Raw genomic sequence first — 19,727 nt, 5'->3', positions numbered from 1 at the left:
TAGGTCAGCGGTTCTCAACCTGTGGGTCGCGACCCCTTTGGCGGTCGAACGACCCTTTCACAGGGGTCGCCTAAGACCATCCTGCATATCAGATATTTACATTACGATTCATAACAGTAGCAACATTACCGTTATGAAGTAGCAACGAAAATAATTTTATGGTTGGGTCACAACATGAGGAACTGTAGTTAAAGGGCCAGAAGGTTTAGAACCACTGATCTAGAACTAGTTTCATTTGCTTTGAGTAGAAAGGAAAGAGGTAAAAGCAACTTGCAAATTAGGTAAGAACAAAGGTTTATGACAAGATACTAAGATCAAAGGCCCTAGCCAGTTTGGCTCAGTGGATAGAGCATCTGCATGCAGACTGAAGGGTCCCAGATTCGATTCTGGTCAAGGGCACGTACCTTGGTTGCAGGTTCCTTCCTGGCTGGGCCCTGGTCAGGGTGCATGCAGGAGGCAACCAATCAATATGTTTCTCTCACATTGATATTTCTCTCTGTCTTTCCCTCTCTCTTCCACTCTCTCTGAAAATCAATGGAAAAATATTCTCAGGTGAAGATTTTAAAAAAAAGAAAGATACCATAATCTAGGAAAAACCTTAGACAAAAGGTTTAGTCTTGAGTAGGGAGAAAGCAGATGACACATAAATACTGCTGTGTATTCAAAAGTAGAGTTTGACAAAGCAAAAACCCTTTCTAAATATTAACTTTTGATTTGACTCAATAACCCCATGATATGCACATCACTCTATCAAACAGTGGCAAAAGATAAAATTATTTTCCCATGCCTAGAAATAAAATTCAGGAATAAGTAATCCCCTTCAGTGTCTCTTTGCCCTTTTCTATAGCAGCATAAGCAACCTGTATATGACTCTGCATGAGTTTCTTAGGGAAAGTAAGTTGGTTACTAGTGCTCTGGAATGTAGAAGTAATCTGATAAGTTAGATCAGAACCAATTCCAACATTTTTTAAAATATATTTTATTGATATTTTCAGAGAGGAAGGGAGAGGGATAGAGAGCTAGAAACATCAATGAGAGAGAAACATCGATCAGCTGCCTCCTGCACACCCCCTACTGGGGATGTGCCCACAACCAAGGTACATGCCCTTGACTGGAATCGAACCCGGGACCCTTGAGTCCGCAGGCCAACGCTCTATCCACTGAGCCAAACCGGTCAGGGTGAAAGATTATATTTTTAAAGGGCCCTCCTACTATGTCAGAATATTCTTTTTAAGATGTTAGGAGGCCATTGTCCTGGGAACGAACAGTTTTGTGTGTTTTTTCCTAATGCTGAACCCTCTAGTTCTGGGGAGTCATGAACTAGGCCAGATGCTCAGAAGAAAATGATCAATAATAAAGTGTGAGTTGAGGCCTGGCTGGCATGGCTCAGTGGTTGAACATCGGCCTATGAACTAGGTCACAGCTCAATTCCCTGTCAAGCCATATGCCCAGGTTGTGGGCTCGATCCCCAGTGTGGGGAGTGCAGGAAGTGGCCAATCAATGATTCTCTCTCATAATTGATGTTTCTATCTCTCCCTCTCCTTTCCTCTCTGAAATCAATAAAAACATATTTTAAAAAAATAAAGTATGAGTTGATGTATTTTCCTTTGTTGCCAGAAGTAAGGGGTTATGGGGGTATTTGTCATAGATCTCGTTTTCCTTCATAGGTGTGGAGTTTCCAGAAAAAACAAACAGATCTCCTCATCGCCTTTTATAAGCATAGAATTACAAAGTTAGAAGCAGCCATGCAGGAGGCACGGCAAACAGTGGCCAGCCAGAACAAGTAAGTGACAAATCAAATCACCAGAGAGCTTCTTTCTTGCATAGAAGCTATAGCCCTTAATTCCTATGGTTGAAAAGCCTGAAAATTGCTCCATATGTGTTTATGTTTATCTTGGGCAAATCAGGTACAGAATTTTTAGTCCCCTCAATCTCTATTTTATTTTCATTTTTCTTCCCTCGAGGGGTCCTCCTTACTTTATAGCTTTCCTTTCTTACTCCCCCGATCAAAAACTGCTTCTTCAGAGAAATCAGATATAGCTTTTTCACAGTGATAAAGACAAGAGACAGCATTTAAAATGTTACCTCTAGGAGGATATATTTTGGAAATCTTAAGCTAAAAGATGGAATCCTTGATGGAAATTTTCAGGTATCAACAGGCCAGCGGTTTATGTGGAGAGGAAATGGAATTCTATGTAAACTCCCCTGAAATCATACTAAGTGACTGTTTATTTTGTCCATCTGATTCTTCTCATCATCAAAACTCTGCCATTGCCTCCCCGAATTACTAGATCTCTGAGAGGAATACCGGGTATGGTGGCAGGCATCTCTCCATAAGCATTAACTAGATAATAATCAAAATAATTATCCCACTGACCTACTAGAGCTGATTGTTTTCATCTTTTGCCTAGAGAGCTGTCAGTCTTAAGGAAAGAGAATGGAGAACTAAAGAAATTTCTAGCCATCCTGAAGGTGAGTGAAATTGATTTTCCTTACTATGATTTTCTCTCCTATTTTTCCCATCAATCTAGCAGACTGAATAGAATAGTGTTTCCTACCTTTTTCATATATAACTGACAATGTGTGTACAAGCACACTGTAGTAGATACATGAGGCCACAGAAGACCTTGGAGGGCTGAAAGGGTCAGTATTTAGCACACTGATAGCCCATCCTTGAACATCAGTGAGTTACAACATACCATTTGGAAAGCTCTCTTATAAAAGAGACTAGAGGCCCAGTGCACAAAATTCGTGCACTTGGGGGGGCCTGCACCCTCTCGCAGTCCAGGACCCTTCATTCCTTACCACTCGGATGACTGTTCCTTAGCGCTGCCATGGAGGCGGGAGAGGCTCCGCCACTGCTGCTGTGCTCGCCTGGAGGCGGGAGAGGCTCCTGCCACCACCACTGCACTCCCAAGCCATGAGCCCAGCTTCTGGCTGAGTTGCGCTCCCCCTGTGGGAGCACACTGACCACCAGGGCAGCTCCTGAATTGAGTGCCTGCCCCCTGGTGGTCAGTGCGCATCATAGCGACCGGTCATTCGATCGTTCCACTGTTTGGTTGATTTGCATATTAGGGTTTTATATAGGATATCTAGTGTAACTTAAAATTTCTCTTCAAGAATCCCAAGACACCTCAGGACCCTTCTTATGCCTCAAACTGCATTTCCTAGACATTTGTTTCTTCCTAAGAATGTACTCTGTACGTATGTAATGTTCCTCTTGACCCTGCTCCTGTAACTATTATAGCACATTGTAATGCTGTCATTTTTCTTTTTCTCCCCTATTTCCCCATGTATATTAGTCTACAGGATTCTCAATGTCTTTTTATGAGGAGTTAGAATTTTATTCCCCCAAAGCTAAAATTTTCCTAAGGAAACACTGCTGCTATTTTTTCTCCTATTGGAAGTCTTAACAACCACAGCTAGCAGACATTGCAGCTTACGTATCTAATAAGTAAGATCCACAGATTAAGACCCTTGAGCTTCCGTTTCCTTCACTCTCATTTTTTTTTTTTTTTCACTTACAGGAATCGCCAAGTTGGTACCAAGGAAGCAGGTCAGTTTTATCAGGCCCCATTCTACCCTCTTTGAAAATGTCTGTTCTTCCTTGACTCTTGGTTGTAACTCTTGTGTGGGCTCTGAGGTGAAGGAAATGGTTGATGGACTTATCTTTCACTTCTCCAAGAAAGAGTTACTCACTGAAAAGTGCTGAAGTAAAATCTTGAAAGTAATGTTCCCCCTTAACCATCATCTTATGAAATCCTACTCATCCTTCAGAATTCAACTCCCATGTCATTTCTTCTGTCAAGACTTCATTAGCTAGAGTAGGTGTTCTATTATTCATTTATGGAATAAATATTCATTAAGTGACCACTATTTATTAAATGCTGGGTATACATCACCAGTCATTCTAATTGGTAATTGTTAAATATTTTTAATGTTAGTCCTGTATTGGTGGATTAAAAAACACATGGCTCCTGTATTCACAGAAGTTAGCCTAGTATTCTTTCATATTTCTGTACTTCTGATATGCCCATTATAACACTTAAACTTTGCTTTATTATTATTATTATGTCCCCCACTAACCTTTAGCCTCTCAGAGATAGGAATCATATTCTAGTATCTTTGTAATCTCAGTATCTAGGACATATAAGCACTAAATAAATGCTTATTGGATAGATGGATGAGGGGATGGAGAGAGTGAGGGGGAATGGTGGATATATGAATGAATGGACAGTTGGTTAGATATATGTAAAGTTAAAAGTACGTGGTAAGGCACTGAGGAAAGAAAGAAGGAAAGGAGGACTTCAAAACTTATCATATTGTGGGCAATAAAGAGAAGAACTTCGGGAGTTGGACAGCCAAGGGGGTCTCATATGGAAACTTGGACTCCATATTTTGGGTGATACCTGTTAATACATGATAATAAGCAATTTATTCTCAGAGAGAAAGCTATTACTTCTAAAAACAATGATTTGATTTATCCTCTAATGTGAAATTTCTACTTAGAGATATTAGAGCTGCCTCCTGTTTTTTCCTTGCAGGCCAACCACACCTCGACCGGTGGGCATTACTTCCCCAACACAGTCAGGTAGAGAACTTTTTTTTTTTTTTTTTTTTTTTGCCCAAAAATCTGTGTGAGATGAATAATTATCTTTTTCCCATTTGGAAGATGGTTTCCTCTCAGAGACTATAATGTGATTTCCTTAACCTTATGTATGAAATGAGATCATACAACCAGATACCCACTGGCAACCGATTGGCTAGGCAAGAGCATACTATTGATGGAAACTTTTCATTCTGCACTTTATTCCTTTTTAGTTACTCCAAGACCCAGTTGTCAGCATAGCAGTCAAGTGGTCAGGTGAGTAGGAAGCCTACATAGCAACATTAAACTGTTAGCAAAAGTTGGAAGATGAAAGAAATACTTAGATGTGGCTGAGATAGAGACTAAGGAGACTTTAGGTCTCTGCAAAAATTTAATGCCAGGTTTGTTTGTTTGTTTGTTTTGTTTTGTCTCACCTTATACAGCCGGTCCTCCTCAGTGGAGTCTATCCCTTATAGAGTGGCTGGCTTTAGTAGCAGCGTGGGACAAGTAAGTAAAAGTTACCTTCTCTTTCTAGACTGAGATTTATTTTTAATTTTTATTGATTTTAGAGAGGAAAGGAGAGGGCAAGAGAGAGAGAAACATCAATGATGAGAGAGAATCATTGATCAGTTGCTCCTGCACACCCCATACTGGGTATTGAGGCCACAACCAGAGCATGTGCCCTGACCAGGAATTGAATTGTGACTTGTTCATAGGTCAGTGCTCAATCATTGAGCCACACCAACCAGGCTAGTGTGAGATTTCTAATGCTAACTGAAAGCAAAGATTTAAGGCAAGAATATTAAACTTATGTGATTTTGGCATAAGTTATCTGAGGACATCCTAGACTTTTCTTTTGGCAGCACAGATCTGAAGTTGGAAGCTGCTGCAGAGAACAAATAGGGGTGAAATAGTGGAAATGTTCAAGCACTAAATTAACAGTTAGTCATTTGCATTTTGGAAGTAATATAGTGTGGACTAGATATCCAATCCAGAAGAACAAAATGTGCTTCAATGTGTAGATATAGAGAAATGGCAAGGAATATGGAAGCCAGAAAATTAAGGTATGTTTATTAATGGATGTTTATTATTTGTCCATCAGGGAGCCAGAGGCGTTCAGGGAAGGAGCACTCCCAGCGACTCTTACACTGGTGAGGGGGAGAAAAAAAAGGTGTCAGAAAACAAAATATTCTGTGCATACACCAGCAGATTTCTGGTTTTCTGTGTATAATATAACGCCATTTTATTTTGTTTGTTCCAGTGATTCCAGATATCCACACATATAGTATTACTTTTCAAATAATGCTATTTCTATTCTCAAACTGATAAGGGGGAAAGAAGAGGTTTGAGTGATAGAAAGTCATTGAAAACCTCATCTAGTCAAGTGGATAACTTGAATAAAATAATTGACTTTGATTTTTAAAATTGCCACAAGATGGCAGTAGAAGTTAGGCTTAAAAGGAGGGTAACTAGATGACGATTTTGTTAGCCTACAGGATATCTGGCTTCTTCACTGTGTATTAAACATAAATATTTTCCTGTGAAGAAATATTTTTGTTCCACCCACTTTTCTTTTCTCTTCCCCCTTAAAATTACTGTTATTACTATTTTCAAGGGCATTAGAGAATACTTATCAGAGATTTCCCTTTCTTTCCAAAAAGGCGATTTGAAATTTGCAAATCTCTTTAGAATAACCATTTTTTAATTTCACCAAAGTCTCTCCTCAATTGTTCCATACTTATCTCTTTGAAAAATGTAGGTGTCCTAGCAAATTTACTTTTTTTAAATATATTTTTTATTGACTTCAGAAAGAGGAAGGAAGAGGGAGAGATAGAAACCTCAATGATGAGAGAATCATTGATCGGCAGGGGGTTGAGCCCACAACACAGGCATGTGCCCTGACCAGGAATCAAATCGTGACTTCTTGGTTCTTAGGTTGAAGCTCAACCAACTGAGCAACACTGGCTGGGCTAGCCAATTTATTTATGGTAATTTTTATAGTAATATTCCCTCTTTAATTTCTGATTTTAGTTATTTGAGGCTTCCTTATTTTTTTCTTGGACTGTATGGCTAAATACTAAATGTTAATGTTTTGTTGATCACTTCAAAGAACCAAAGATTAGAGCAGAAATTAATGAACTAGGGAATAGAAAATAGTAGAAAAAATCAACAAAACCAAAGTTGGTTTTTTATATATATGATGAAAATCTTTGATCCCTAGTTCCTTTTCCCTGACCCTGAGTATACCTGAATCTCTTCTCCAGTCTATGGATTATCTCACAGGTTCATTTTTATGCTTTCTAGAAACCCCTTCACCAGCTTCCACTCACAGCCTATCATACAGGTGAGTAACACTGTGCTTCCCTTCACTTGAGATCTGCTCACTGGGACACTTAATTTTTTTAGATTTAAAATATATTTTTATTGATTTCAGAGAGGAAGGGAGAGAGTGAAACATCAATGATGAGAGAGAATCACTGATTGGCTGCCTCCTACACACTCCACACAGGAGATCGAGCCTGTAACCGGGCATGCACCCTGACCAGGAATTGAACTGCGACTGTAACCGGGCATGCACCCTGACCAGGAATTGAACTGGGATTCCTGGTTCATGGGTCAATGCTCAACCATTGAGCCATGCTGGCTGGGCTCAATTACTTAATTTTATTCTCATTTGCAAGTAGGGTCCCTGGCCTAAATGTATAGGTTCTTTCTTTACATATCCTTTTTACCTTTAGCTTTCTTTTTCTCTGCTGATGCTTTTATTTCTCCTCCATAGAACTTCATCTGCCTCTTCTGGACTGGGGATTTTTTCTTTCAGACCATCCCTGAATAGTGGGGATTCAGGCCACATACAAGTACTCACCCCCAACAATTCAGGTAAGTTAAATAATATCCCTAAAGGATTGTAGCTTCAACCATTGGCACATATACAGTAAAATGAAAATTTTCAAGGCAAAAAGAAGTTGAGGATCTTCCCACAAAAGAGCATTGTCTCCAGTTTAATGCTTTAATATTCTTTAATTTATCCATTTTCCTTCACATTGAAGGGAGGCTTTGAATTTTGCCTAAATAGCACGCATCCTCTCACCTGTTAAGTTCTGCTATTTATTAAACTGCTCCCCCGCTCCCCGCTTTGAGATCCCTGTTTGAACATTGCTAGGAGCTCAGTTCTGAATGAGAATGATAAAGTCAGTATCCTATACCCATCATTTTCAAAAAGGTACCTCTGCTACCAGTCCTCTTGATAAGGGGCTGTCATCTTCCGTAGCTCACCAAAATCTTTATATTGTTTCTATATCTTCCTACTCATAAACTCAAACCTCTCTGTCCCCACTCCATCCTCACAGAAAAAGAATGGACCATCCCTAAATAGTGGGGATTCAGCCACCTTTTAAATTGCTTAGCAAAGAGTCTTTTCCCTTCTGAGCAGTGTTCCCAGATTAAGAACTACCCTGATCCACAAGTAACACTACCAAGGAACTGCTCAACGAAGTTATCTTTCGCCATTCTGTTCTAACCTTCAGGTCAGAGGGAGAATAGAAGCGCACTAGAGAGTCTTCCTGGTTTTCAGCTACCAGCCCTGCAGGTGAGCCATGACTAGTCTAACTTGTCTGAGTATGAAAAATTCACACAGTTAGGCCTGCACGTTAGACACATTCTGGTCTCCTGTTAAGGTGGTAGAATGTACCCAGTGGAGAATGACCTGGGTTTCAAGTGTGGTAACAATATGTACACAATTTTCCATAATGGTCTCAAGTTTCAAAGAGTCTATTCCACTATCAGATTAGCTTCCTGGTTTGAGGCTTAATAAAAATTAGGTCACATAGTAGTGAAAGGCTTTAAACTGAGAGATTTTGACCAAAGTAACTAAGTTTGTGGACACAGCTGACATTCCCAAGTTTCACCAAAAAAAGTATTCTTGATGGAATACATCTTTTGCATAGAGGTACTGCTAGAACTAGGAAAACCATGTTTATTTCTCCTGAGATAACGAGTAACATTTTATAAATTTATGGGACTATCATTCTGATCCAGGCAATGAGGGGGAAAGGGCGTGGAAACAAGGTTTGTTAAAGAGCTAGGTTCAATGAAAAGTCTAGGCTTGCCTTTTAAGTTAACTTTTATGGCGTTGGTCTTGAGGATATTTAAGCCCTTTCTCCGTACCAAGCTCCTGGTGACCCCAAGGAATTACTAAGGTAGATAAATATTTTGCTCTCGTATTCCAAAAGTTCCTTTTATTTCCATCAGCAGGAAATTAGGGTCTACACCCTAAGAGACAAAACTGGGAAAATAACATCCTGCTCTAAGATCCTCACAAATGGAGGGATTATCCTACAGATGAGAAAATAATTGAAATGTATAAACCATCTACAAAGATATGGGCCCTAACTGTAAAAAACCATTTATGAAAAAGTTGAAGAAAATTGAATACCTGTTGCACATTTGATATTAAGGAATTATTAACAGGTTGTTTTTTGGGGTTTTTTGGTAGGTATAGTGCTATTGTGGTTATATTTTTTAAAATAGTCTATCTGGCCCTAGCTAATTTTGCCCTAGAGCATTGGTCTGAGGTCTCGGGTTCGATTCCAGTCAAGGGCACATACCTCGGTTGCAGGTTCGATTCCTAGCCCATCAGGGTGTGTTGGGAAGCAACCAGTCGATGTGTCTCTCACATCGATGTTTCTCTCTCCCCCTCTCCCTTCCACTCTCTAAAAATCAATGGAAAAATATCCTCAGGTGAGGATTAACAAAATAAAATGAAATTAAAAATAATTTATATTTTGGAGATACATACTAAAATATTAATGGATAGAAAGTTAAGTGATTATCTGGTTTTTGCTTTAGAATAATATAGTGGAGAGGCACAGTGAGAAAGCAGAAATGAAAAATGGGCCTTGAGTTGTTTGTTGAAATTGGGTGATGGGTACATGTGAGTTCATTATACTACTATACTTTTGTTTTAAATTTCTATAACAAAGTTTTTAAAGAAAGAGTTATTGAAGAAAGTGCCACCTCCCTGGAGGCATAATTCTGCCTCCCTGGTAATCATCTGTGGGTATTATGTTCCGGGTCTTCTAAAATAGAAGTCTTATCACCACCAGATAATATCACACTGAAATATCACCGTTTCATAAGTAGCGGTAAAGCCTTTGATGTCTCAAATCTTTGTTTGGAAAAGTTATCATGCAATGGAGAAAACTATGTGAAAGCAATGGTGGTGGTTTGCTGTCCTAATGAATTTCATAAAATAGCTTGAGAGGTCCTTATTTGCCCTTTTGGTTATAAACATCCGTATCTGCCTTCTCTCTTCTGCTGCAGACTCTCTACCAACAAAGGCAGATGGGATTAGCCAGGGGGAGAGAAGCATGGACCATTCCCAGATAGAACATCTTCAAGGTCTGATCTATACATGCTACTGAAGGACAGACTAGCATCCAATACCCATTAGGCATGACGGCCTTAGGAAATGTACCCCTGGCTGGTTTCATTCTGTACTTTCTATCTTTACTATGTACACCCTATATTACCTCCTTAGAAAGTGGTTAGGTATTATATAAGGCTAGTGCTTCAGGAAGATTACATTTCTCCCACAAGACATCTTATTTCCTACAACTTGAAACAAAGGTTATAAAAACATCTCTTATCATCCTTGGGGGTGGGGGTAATATACTCATTAACTAGGTTTTACTTCTGGATTTCATTTTCTAGTTTTGGATATATTCTCCCATTGCCAATGTTAACAAGTAACAATTCTGTTCCCTGCCCTAATTTATTATACTTTTTTTTTTCAGTTTGCCTATTGTTTCCTCTATGCCTAGTTATTATTAAATGTTTATTTTCCTTTCTGTCTGATAATAGTTGGAGACAAGATGTTCAGCTTACTAAAGTACATAGATAATAAAGACGTCCTTTTATTGCTATTGCAATTCTATTAGTATTGCAAGCTCTAGAATGGTGGAATGGGCAAAGAACACTACCACTAAGATCAATTATTTATTGTTCTTTGGGTACTAAGGGGTAGAATTAAATGGGTAGGACACAGGCAGGCAGGCCTTAAGCAAAAATATTGGGGGTGAGGTAAAATAGCAAGCATCTGCAGAAATAAATAGGTCTTGGGAATGACCTTGTAGATAAACTAAGATGCCATTACCCTTTCTGGAACTCTGGATTTATTTTTAAAGGCATTTCCAGACACACCTCATCTTCTGAGCAAGAGCCTGTGCTGTAGCAGGTGTAGGAAACAATCTGCCTAGTAATACTGATCTACTGCCTTTGAAAGTTCTTCTTTTTTTTTTTTAATATATTTTATTGATTTTTTAACAGAGAGGAAGGGAGAGGGACAGAGAGCCAGAAACATCGATGAGAGAGAAACATCGATCAGCTGCCTCCCGCACACCTCCCACTGGGGATGTGCCCACAACCAAGGCACATGCCCCTGACCGGAATCGAACCTGGGACCCCTCAGTCCGCAGGCCAACGTTCTATCCACTGAGCCAAACCGGTCAGGGCTCAAAGTTCTTTTTTATTAATATTATTTCTTGATTTGAGGGAGAGAAAGATACATCAATTTGTTGTTTCACTTATGCATGCATTGGCTGATACTTGTATGTGCCCTGACTAGGGGGATTGAACACGTAACCTTGGTGTATCAGGACAACGCTCTAACCAAATGATCTACCCAGCCAGGGCAAAGTTATTGTTCTTTTAATTTACCTCAATATATCTTGCTGCTTCAAGAATAAATAAAATTTATATTAATTCAGAATGTTAATGTATTTGGTTACATTAATCTCTAAAGCATAGAAGTGGCAAAGTGGAGGAGAGAGAAACAATTTTATTTTTGGCCTTTTTATTATTCTAGCAGCTTGGGGCTACCACTCTTATTTCTAGATGGTTAACTCATTGATATCATTATACCTGGCCCCCAGCTGATGAAAACCATTCTTAAACATCAATAAATTCAGTTAAAGACCATGATCCCTCTGCCCTCAAGACAGATCCTATAAAGAGAGGGAAAAGTCTCTTTTCTGGATACAAAATTGAACCAACACCAGGAAGATGAAAAATCAGCCTCTGCCAAGTTAAGCAGGAGGGTGTCAGGCTTGTAAAACCAAACCTGGAGCCTACCTGCCGTCCTCCGAACAGCAGAAACCATCCCCTCTCCTATACCTTTCCGTAACCTAATTCTACTTTTAAAAAAAGACATCTCTCCTAATTCCCACCTCCAATAAATATCCAGTCTAAATTATTCTCCACCCAGTTATTAAACTTTTTCACAAGCTCCATGGGGAAGATTTACCCTGAGACATAGTGAAGAGAATGGGGATTTGGGAAAGAGATAAAAAGGTACAAGGCAAAGTGGTCCCCGTATCAGAAAAAACATTCTGCTTCCTCTGCGACTCAGCGATGAAGCAGGTAAAACATGGAGTTGGTATGAGGAAGAGTTTAAATATCTGTGAGACTGGGACATACTGAGATTCTTAGCTGCATTAAGGGTGGACTTGTGCTCAGAGAAAAGGAGAGGTGCAAGGCAGCTTTATATTCCAGGAAAAATGGTGGGACTAGGCCAGGGGTGGGGAACCTTTTTTCTGCTAAGGGCCATTAGGATATTTATAGCATCATTCTTGGGCCATACAAAATTATAAACTTAAAAATTAGCCTGCTATTTGGGTCAAACATTTAATTAACTCACCCCTAATGCCTTGGCAGGACCGGACATTCCCTAAGCCTGAACTAGGGATGCACTGGAATCAAAATTCATTACTCCGCCTTTCCAATCCTCCTATAGACGTGGGACTAAGGCGTAGCTCCCCTGTGGTATACTAAGGGAAAAGAAAAGCAGATGAGAACAAGAGCCTTGGCCCAGCCCATAGGTAAAGGACCAGATCCTTAGCACTCTTCATTGAAGCTAAGGCCTGAATTTCTGCTCATTCAATCCCCACCTCACTTTGTGCCTTATGCTCATCCTCCCTGGTCCACCCTCAAAATATCCACCTTTCCCCCAACTTAAAAAACACAAAGCTTTTCAGTTCTTTGCCACAAGGTAATTTTTAAAACGTGGTTTCTTTGTTTAAACAGTTACTAAGTTGGTTCGTCTTTTAGTAAGACTGCCCCTCCCATAGCCCCCATTCAGTCCTGTATGATCACATCATCATCATCGCTGTCATCGTCCTCCTCCTCCTCCTCTTCTTCATCATCTTCAGGCAGTTCTTCCTCCTCCTCTTCCTCCTCTTCATCTAGACAAACCACCACCTCAGCTGGCTTAGGTAAACGAGAATCAAACCAATCCAGTACCTGTTGGATGCTAAGCCTTGACGCCTCACTCAGTTGAGGGACATCGCTTTCCCGTAGCTGTTGGTGGGCTGCCCAGTACCTCTCCAAGGGCTGTATATCCGGTGGAGGTGGGGGCACTGGCAGAGGTGGTGTCTCAGCCCATTCATTCAAAGAGCGGGTTGAAGGCGATGGTGTGGGAATTGCTGGATCCTGGAAACTAGGGGCACCAGGTACTGCATTGTCCCGAAACCATTTTAGTTGCCCATGCTTCAAGGCATAGCGTGTGTCACCAAACCACTGAATAATCTCAGACCGAGGTAAACCAGTAATCTGTTCTAATTTATGGTAATCCTCACGCCGTGCCCATTGACACTGTAAAAAAAACGATTTGAGGATAGCCAACTGCTCTTTGGTTTTGCGCTTGGTCTTTCGCTGGCGTTGGGTATCAGGGGAAAGGTACTCTGCAGGGCCAATGCTGCCTAGTACTGAGTTAGGCCTTAGCCTCTGGGGCCAGGCTGGCTCCACATGTATGGGTAGAGCTTGCTCATTGGGTGACAGTGGCTGTGGGAGACAGCCCAGTGGCTGGGAGGGTTTAGAGGTGACTGTAATTCCATTAGCCAGTACCTGGAAAGAGGAAGAGGTAGAGGAAGAAGGAGTCACATTACATGCTGACCCCTGCTTATAACTACTGGCAAGTAATGAGATTGGTGGGGCTTTATCCCGAGCTTGTGGCTGGTGGACAGCCGTAGAGTGGTTCCAGGAAGCAGTACCTAGGCCATGTGATTGGTCAGGACCCCTGCCTGCCTGCTCCTTAGAGAGATCACTGCTTTGAATATCCTGCCAAAATCCTGATTGGTGGGAGAATGCCCCACTGCCAGGTGCCATCAGAGGCTCCTTTGCTTTCTGGTGACTCATTGGCTCTGAGGGATCCTCAGGCTCTACCTTCAATCCTTTCATCTGGGCGGGCTCACTGAGAGTCAGGGGCACTATTCCAAGACTAACTTGTTCTGGAGGTGGCATTGGAGAAGGAGGCACCTCCTCTGGGGGCCGCCCTGCATGATGAGTAAAAGAGAGGAGAGATTTGAAATGGAGTTGGTCCCTGTGATATACCACTCGAGCTCGAGTCTCTTCTATTTCTTCAGATGACCAGCTGATGCCACAGCGGAGGCGCTGGGCCATGAACCAGGTCTTGACTTTTTCTATCTGCAGCCCATAACGTAGACAGAGAAGGGCAATGTCTGCTAGGCTGGGATAGGGAAAGTAGCTGAAGGTTTGTAGCAGGTGTTCATTGCCATCCAGCTCACTGGTCTGGGCTGCTTGGGTCCACACAAGCTGGAGCTCCTCGGAGATCGGAGGGAGGCAGATGAGCCCCGCAGGGGAGGTGTTAAGATTGCTGGCCTCTTTATTAGGAGGCATGCTGCTTTCTGATCTGTGCCCTTCAGAGATAGCTGTAAGCAGAGAAACAGCTCAGTCATTAGGGTTCCTCTTTTGGCCCATTGCTCAGTTTCTACCAAACAAAATGCTATACTCTAAAACAATCAACTTTCTATGTGTACTGTATTGTTTTGCTTTCAAAGTGCTCTAACAATTTCTCATTTACTTTCATAACCCTATGAGTCAGAGCTGGCTAAAATTCCCATTATGTGTATGAAAAAAACCATAATTACCCAGTCACATGACTCTGAGTGTTTTCACCAAGAGGAAAATCTGTCTTTAGATGTCAAGGAAAACATCCTTATATAGCCTTTACCTTTCCAATACAAACTTACTTCACCACATTCATGGAACAAGAGTCACAAAATATAAAGACTCGACTACAAAAACTAGAGGAGCAGTAATCTCCTCTTGTTATAAACTCATTAGCTCCTAACAATTCATTATCTCTAGAATGTGGAGATAGGTTGGGAATACAACCTATATGAAAATCTAGAAGGTAGGACAGCATTGTTCCTCTGCCCAATCCCCCTTTCTTTCCCTTGTTGGTTGGGGAGGGGGGTAATAGATAGTGCCTTTAAACCCTAAAACCTGATAGCTTTAATTTTTTTTCTCAGTAGGATGAGAGATAGGTCAGGTCTCTAGGATAAATGGGGCTCACCCCACCCCCACCCCACTAGGGTAGAGAGAAGGGAATGTTTTCTTCCCCCAACTCATCCTCGGAACAAAGGTTATCCCCTCCCCCCAAGCCTTTGTCTCTTCCAACTGCTCAGTCTCTCTCCAGGGAGCCTAGAGAACCCCTCAGAATTTAACAGCCCCCTTCACACAGGGCGGAAGGCCTGGAGCTCTTAATCTCTTCTTCTCAGGCCCAGGTGGGCAGGTTCATAAACTGTAAGTAGGTCCTGCAAGCCACCCAGCAGCACCACTGGTTCTGAGTGGGGATTGCAGGAATAGCCCCTGACCAGGCTTCATTCCTGAAATACCTGCTGATGTATTTCCCCAGGATAATCCTGTTGACGGAATTTTAATTCAGCTCCCTGTGTGGGTCTCAGAGACATGTTAAAGATGGGACAGGATTCCTATGTAAGTGCTACAAGATGAATTGAGAAAATCTCAAGTCCAGAAAGTTACAAATAGAGCAGCGTAATGAGGGATTTTATATGATGAACAGAAAAATCCAGAAGCATTTTAATGTCACCATTCCCTTTTAACAAGCAAAACTTAACTTTAGGTTCCATGCGGAACCTAAAGGCAATATATAGTGAAGAGAACCTTAAGAGGGTAAATGGAGGCAGTATGGCACAGTTGGTAGAAATATGATTCTTAAATAAGGCCAGTCTGCAGTTTGAACCCCAATTCTGTCACCAGCTGCATGCTCTTGGGCCAAAGTTACTGAACTTACATGAGTCTGTTTCCTCATGTGTAAAAAATGGAGACAGTGCTGGGTATATGTAAAGTTATCTATTTTTACTGAGTACCTGCTATGTGCTAAGGTATCATGTGTAGGCAGGGCCCAAACCAGCTGTTAGAGGTGGAAGTCTGGGGTGAAGCAAATTTGAGGTTAGTGGAGGCTCCACCACTTCCTAGGGTGCTGCTTGTACTTGGGCAAGTAATTTAACCCTCTAAGCCAGTGATGGCGAACCTCTGACATGCGAACTCATTTTTTTGGTTGATTTTTCTTTGTTAAATGGCATTTAAATATATAAAATAAATATCAAAAATATAAGTCTTTGTTTTACTATGGTTGCAAATATCAAAAAATTTCTATATGTGACACGGCACCAGAGTTAAGTTAGGGTTTTTCAAAATGCTGACACGCCGAGCTCAAAAGGTTCGCCATCACTGCTGTAAGCCTTATAACTCACAAGTTTAAGACTAAGTGAAAAAATGCACTTGACTATATACCTAAAACAAAGGCTCAATAAATAGCTGTATCATTACTTCAGCCTCATGGGGTGATTCCGATATAAGGTAATGATCCTCCTAGACAATAGGGGAAGTGAGGCAAAAATTGAATTCTTTAAAATTAGTTTTCAATCTGTTTTTGCAGAGTCCAGATTTTAACAGGCACAAGAGGAAAATTATATGTGATTTTTTTTTTTTTACTTCTTATATTTTGAAAGTTGGTTATAACTCCAGAAAGGATTTTGCTGTTTTAAAAAAGTATAAAAATCACTGCTTTCGGAGAGTTGAATCCATAATTTGGATATAAATCCTTTTTGATTGCCAGCTGAATTGCCAGTGTGGTAGCTCTACCTTCACCCTCCAGATTCATCTCGGACATGGTTGAGTGGCCTGTGAGGAATTGCTTGCACAGTCAAGTCTAAACCCACAGGAACACCACCAAACTTAAGCTGGAGAATACTTTGATTGCAACACTTGACATCTACTTAACCTTATTTGTGTCCTGTTCTTTTTTTCTTTCTTTTTTTTATTCACCCTCACCCTTACAATCTTGTACCCTGTTCTTTAAGGACACAGTAACACTTTGGATCTGAGAAAAATGTAGCATAAAGAATAAATGTAGCATCTTCCAGTATGAGGATGAAGACTGCCACACAGGAAATAAGGCAGGCACAGCTATAAGCCTATAAGGAAGCATTCTGATTTCATTTATGTGGTTTGCTATCCTTCAGATTCTCATGGCATCGTCTTGATAGTTCAATGTAATAAGCAATAATGCAAATACCGTATTTGGTGTACTGTATACGTCCACTTTTCCAATTATGCAAAACACAAGTTACTGAAGACTTCCTAATACAGATGGTGGCTCAAATTAAGCCATAGCTGTTTAGCTGGGTATCTCCCTGGAAGAATCTGACTTTAAAATAAAAACTACAACTAGAGAGTGGTTCATGAGAATTAAAATCACTAATAAAAAAATAGAGTCAGGATATTGCCCTTCTTTCCTTTGGGCTTTCCATACCCCTGACAGATGGCAAAAAAGAATGAGCAGCTTTAAACTACCAGACTAGGCATTCACATAATCCTAGGGAAAAAAGATAGATGTTCAGAACTTTAGGCTTGAGCCTAGGCTTATGGTTAAAGCAAGAGACAGTCAGAAAGACTAGATATGATCCTGCCGAATTCCCTAAATCTTTATTCAGAGAAGTAGTACCGACTGAAATGTGTCTTGATGGTACAGTTTTAAGGGCCTTAGAGGACTTGTAGTGATACTCAACTTACGTGCTTCTCAACTTTTTAGATCCTGAAACTCTTTGCAAATCAGATAAAAGTTATGGGCACTCAGAAAGTTATGACTACTACTCCACCCCCAAATAAATATTCACAATTACACATTATATATAATCTCAGGGGGTTCACTGGCTGCTCAGAAGTCCAGCTTTAGAACCTCTGTTTAATGTTCTCCCAACTTAATTAAGGCAATGGTGACAACTGCTTGAAGAGGAACAAACAGCTTGATGTGAATGAATGGAAAGAATGGATGGAAGACTCAAGAAAATTTAAGTAGGTATTGGTGATATTAGTTGGAGAGAGTGGAAGGGAGGGGCCTGGAGCCTGGTTTCATTGGCCCACTGGATTATATGACCAATACCCATAGCGTACTGGATACTAGAGTCTGGTGGGCTACTGTCTAGTGTGCCAAAATCACCTGCTTTACTGCCCAGAATGCTTGGGCCAGTTATGTGTGATTCCAAACCTGCTTATGCCGTTGTTTTTCTATATTTATATAATAATGTAATTAAACATTACATAAACCAATGAAATATTAGTGCATTAAAAATGGTTCCTATGAAAGACAATACAAAAGAGTATACATTTTGAAAATTGTTGAATTGGGAGTAGGCAAGGCAACTGAAAGATTGGAGGGGCAGGGGACTTAAAACAATTTTTAAAAATCTCAAAAGGATTCTGCATTTAGCTTGCTTCAAAAAGTTTAAAATTCTCACTCCACTTTAAAGAAATCAAACCTGGCCCGTGGTGGCTCAGTGGTTGAGCCACTATGAACTAGAAGGTCAGGGTTTGATTCCTGGTCAGGGCACATGCCTGGGTTGCAGGCTCTATCTCCAGTGTGGGGCATGCAGAGACAGCCAATCAATGATTCTCTCTCATCACTGATGTTTCTATTTCTCTCTTCCTCTCCCTTCCTCTCTGAAATCAATAAAAATATATTTTAAAGAAATCAAACCTGAAAATCACAGATGAGAAGCAGGGGCTCCCATATCAGACTGCACACTAGAATTACCTGGGAAACTTAAAGCAGGGCACCCTCCTCATTTCAACTTAATTAGTCTGGAGTGGGACCCAGGCATCAGTACTTCTAAAAAAGTTCTCGGAGTGCAGCCAGATTTGAGATTTGCTTGTATGTATTCCATAAAGTCAATTGAGAACTCCAATCAGCAGACTTACACAAAGAAAACTCGGGGGCTACCCCCAAAAGATTGGTGAAATGAATATACTTTTATTATTTTATCTTTTTAAATATATTTTTATTGATTTCAGAGAGGAAGGGGGAGAGAGAGAAAAAGAGAAACATTAATGATGAGAGAGAATCAGTGATCGGCTGCATCCTGCATGCCCCACACTGGGGACCGAGCCCACAACCCGGGCATGTGCCCCTGACCGGAATCGAACCCGGGACCCCTCAGTCCCCAGGCCAACGCTCTATCCACTGAGCCAAACCAGCTAGGATGAAATGAACATACTTTTAATGGCAATGCTTACATATATATGCATCATTTTAAAAATCCCAACTTTAACTGGCTTATATTTTTCCAGTTACTGCCATTTACCTATCCTAATCATATAAGAGGACTTCACATGTATGGTGAAAAGTTCATATGATAAAAGACCTGGTCTGGGCCCACCTCACTAAACAGGTCTCAGCGTGAGTGTTCTTTCAGTTTACAAGTTTCGGACTAGGACGCAACACCAGGAACCTCTCTGAGGACTCGGGTTCTCACTTTCCTGATAAGTTTTCTGAGTATGGCTGGGTAAGGGGTCAGAAGGGGCAGTTTCTCCTAAACCGTCCATTCCTAAAGGCCAATGCTTCCCAGAAGCAAGGCCAGCTATCTGTATGTATGTTGAGGTCACCAGGAGGTAGTCATGGGGAGGAGGGAGGCCTGGGGAGGAAACGTTTCTCCTATCCTCCATTTCACAGGCAGTTAAGGCTCCAAACTGGGTCAGAGAACAAAAAGTTGCTGGATTTGGGACGATGAGCCCCAGGGAGCCTGCGAGTCTCTATCCTCCCGTGGCCAAGGGCGTCCCAATCCAGCCTGCCTCCTCCCTACACACCCACTCACCCTCCCCCAGTTCCAACCGGGAACCGAAAAGTCCAAAAGATAGAGAGACAACCCGGCGAGTTCGAAACTCGAATTCTGCCCCCCGCGCGGAGATAGGGCTCCGCAGGTCGGAGATCATACCGGGGGGCCGGGAGGGGAAGTCCGGGGGGGCTGGGGATCACTCA

General features: G+C 41.2%; 2 protein-coding genes across 8 annotated transcripts in view; one reads left to right on the top strand and one right to left on the bottom strand.

The window, feature by feature from the left end:
• RNF212B (ring finger protein 212B) overlaps window positions 1-10,932 on the top strand; it is a 28,024-nt gene extending 17,092 nt beyond the window's left edge. The window contains exons 5-15 of the mRNA XM_005882226.2: window positions 1,668-1,783; window positions 2,412-2,472; window positions 3,528-3,556; window positions 4,545-4,591; window positions 4,822-4,864; window positions 5,032-5,095; window positions 5,691-5,739; window positions 6,893-6,932; window positions 7,368-7,468; window positions 8,116-8,177; window positions 9,911-10,932. Of these exons, the coding sequence (XP_005882288.1) occupies window positions 1,668-1,783; window positions 2,412-2,472; window positions 3,528-3,556; window positions 4,545-4,591; window positions 4,822-4,864; window positions 5,032-5,095; window positions 5,691-5,739; window positions 6,893-6,932; window positions 7,368-7,468; window positions 8,116-8,177; window positions 9,911-9,976 (678 nt within the window). The 3' untranslated portion in view covers window positions 9,977-10,932. The remainder of the gene's footprint in view (window positions 1-1,667; window positions 1,784-2,411; window positions 2,473-3,527; window positions 3,557-4,544; window positions 4,592-4,821; window positions 4,865-5,031; window positions 5,096-5,690; window positions 5,740-6,892; window positions 6,933-7,367; window positions 7,469-8,115; window positions 8,178-9,910) is intronic.
• Window positions 10,933-12,614: 1,682 nt separating this feature from the next.
• HOMEZ (homeobox and leucine zipper encoding) overlaps window positions 12,615-19,727 on the bottom strand; it is a 24,617-nt gene continuing 17,504 nt past the window's right edge. For 6 of the 7 annotated variants that reach the window (XM_005882230.2, XM_014529949.1, XM_014529950.1 and 3 more), the window contains one exon: window positions 12,615-14,313. In XM_005882230.2, coding sequence (XP_005882292.1) covers window positions 12,722-14,313 — 1,592 coding nt within the window. In that variant the 3' untranslated portion in view covers window positions 12,615-12,721. Of the gene's footprint in view, window positions 14,314-17,595; window positions 17,615-19,727 lie in introns of those variants that run through there. The other variant, XM_014529951.1, reaches the window with a different exon arrangement.

The sequence above is a fragment of the Myotis brandtii genome, unplaced genomic scaffold (assembly GCF_000412655.1).
Source record: "Myotis brandtii unplaced genomic scaffold, ASM41265v1 scaffold70, whole genome shotgun sequence".
In the NCBI taxonomy this organism is placed as follows: Eukaryota; Metazoa; Chordata; class Mammalia; order Chiroptera; family Vespertilionidae; genus Myotis; species Myotis brandtii.
The sequence above is the reverse complement of the archived record's forward strand: the minus strand, read 5'-3'. Positions and strand labels throughout refer to the sequence as shown.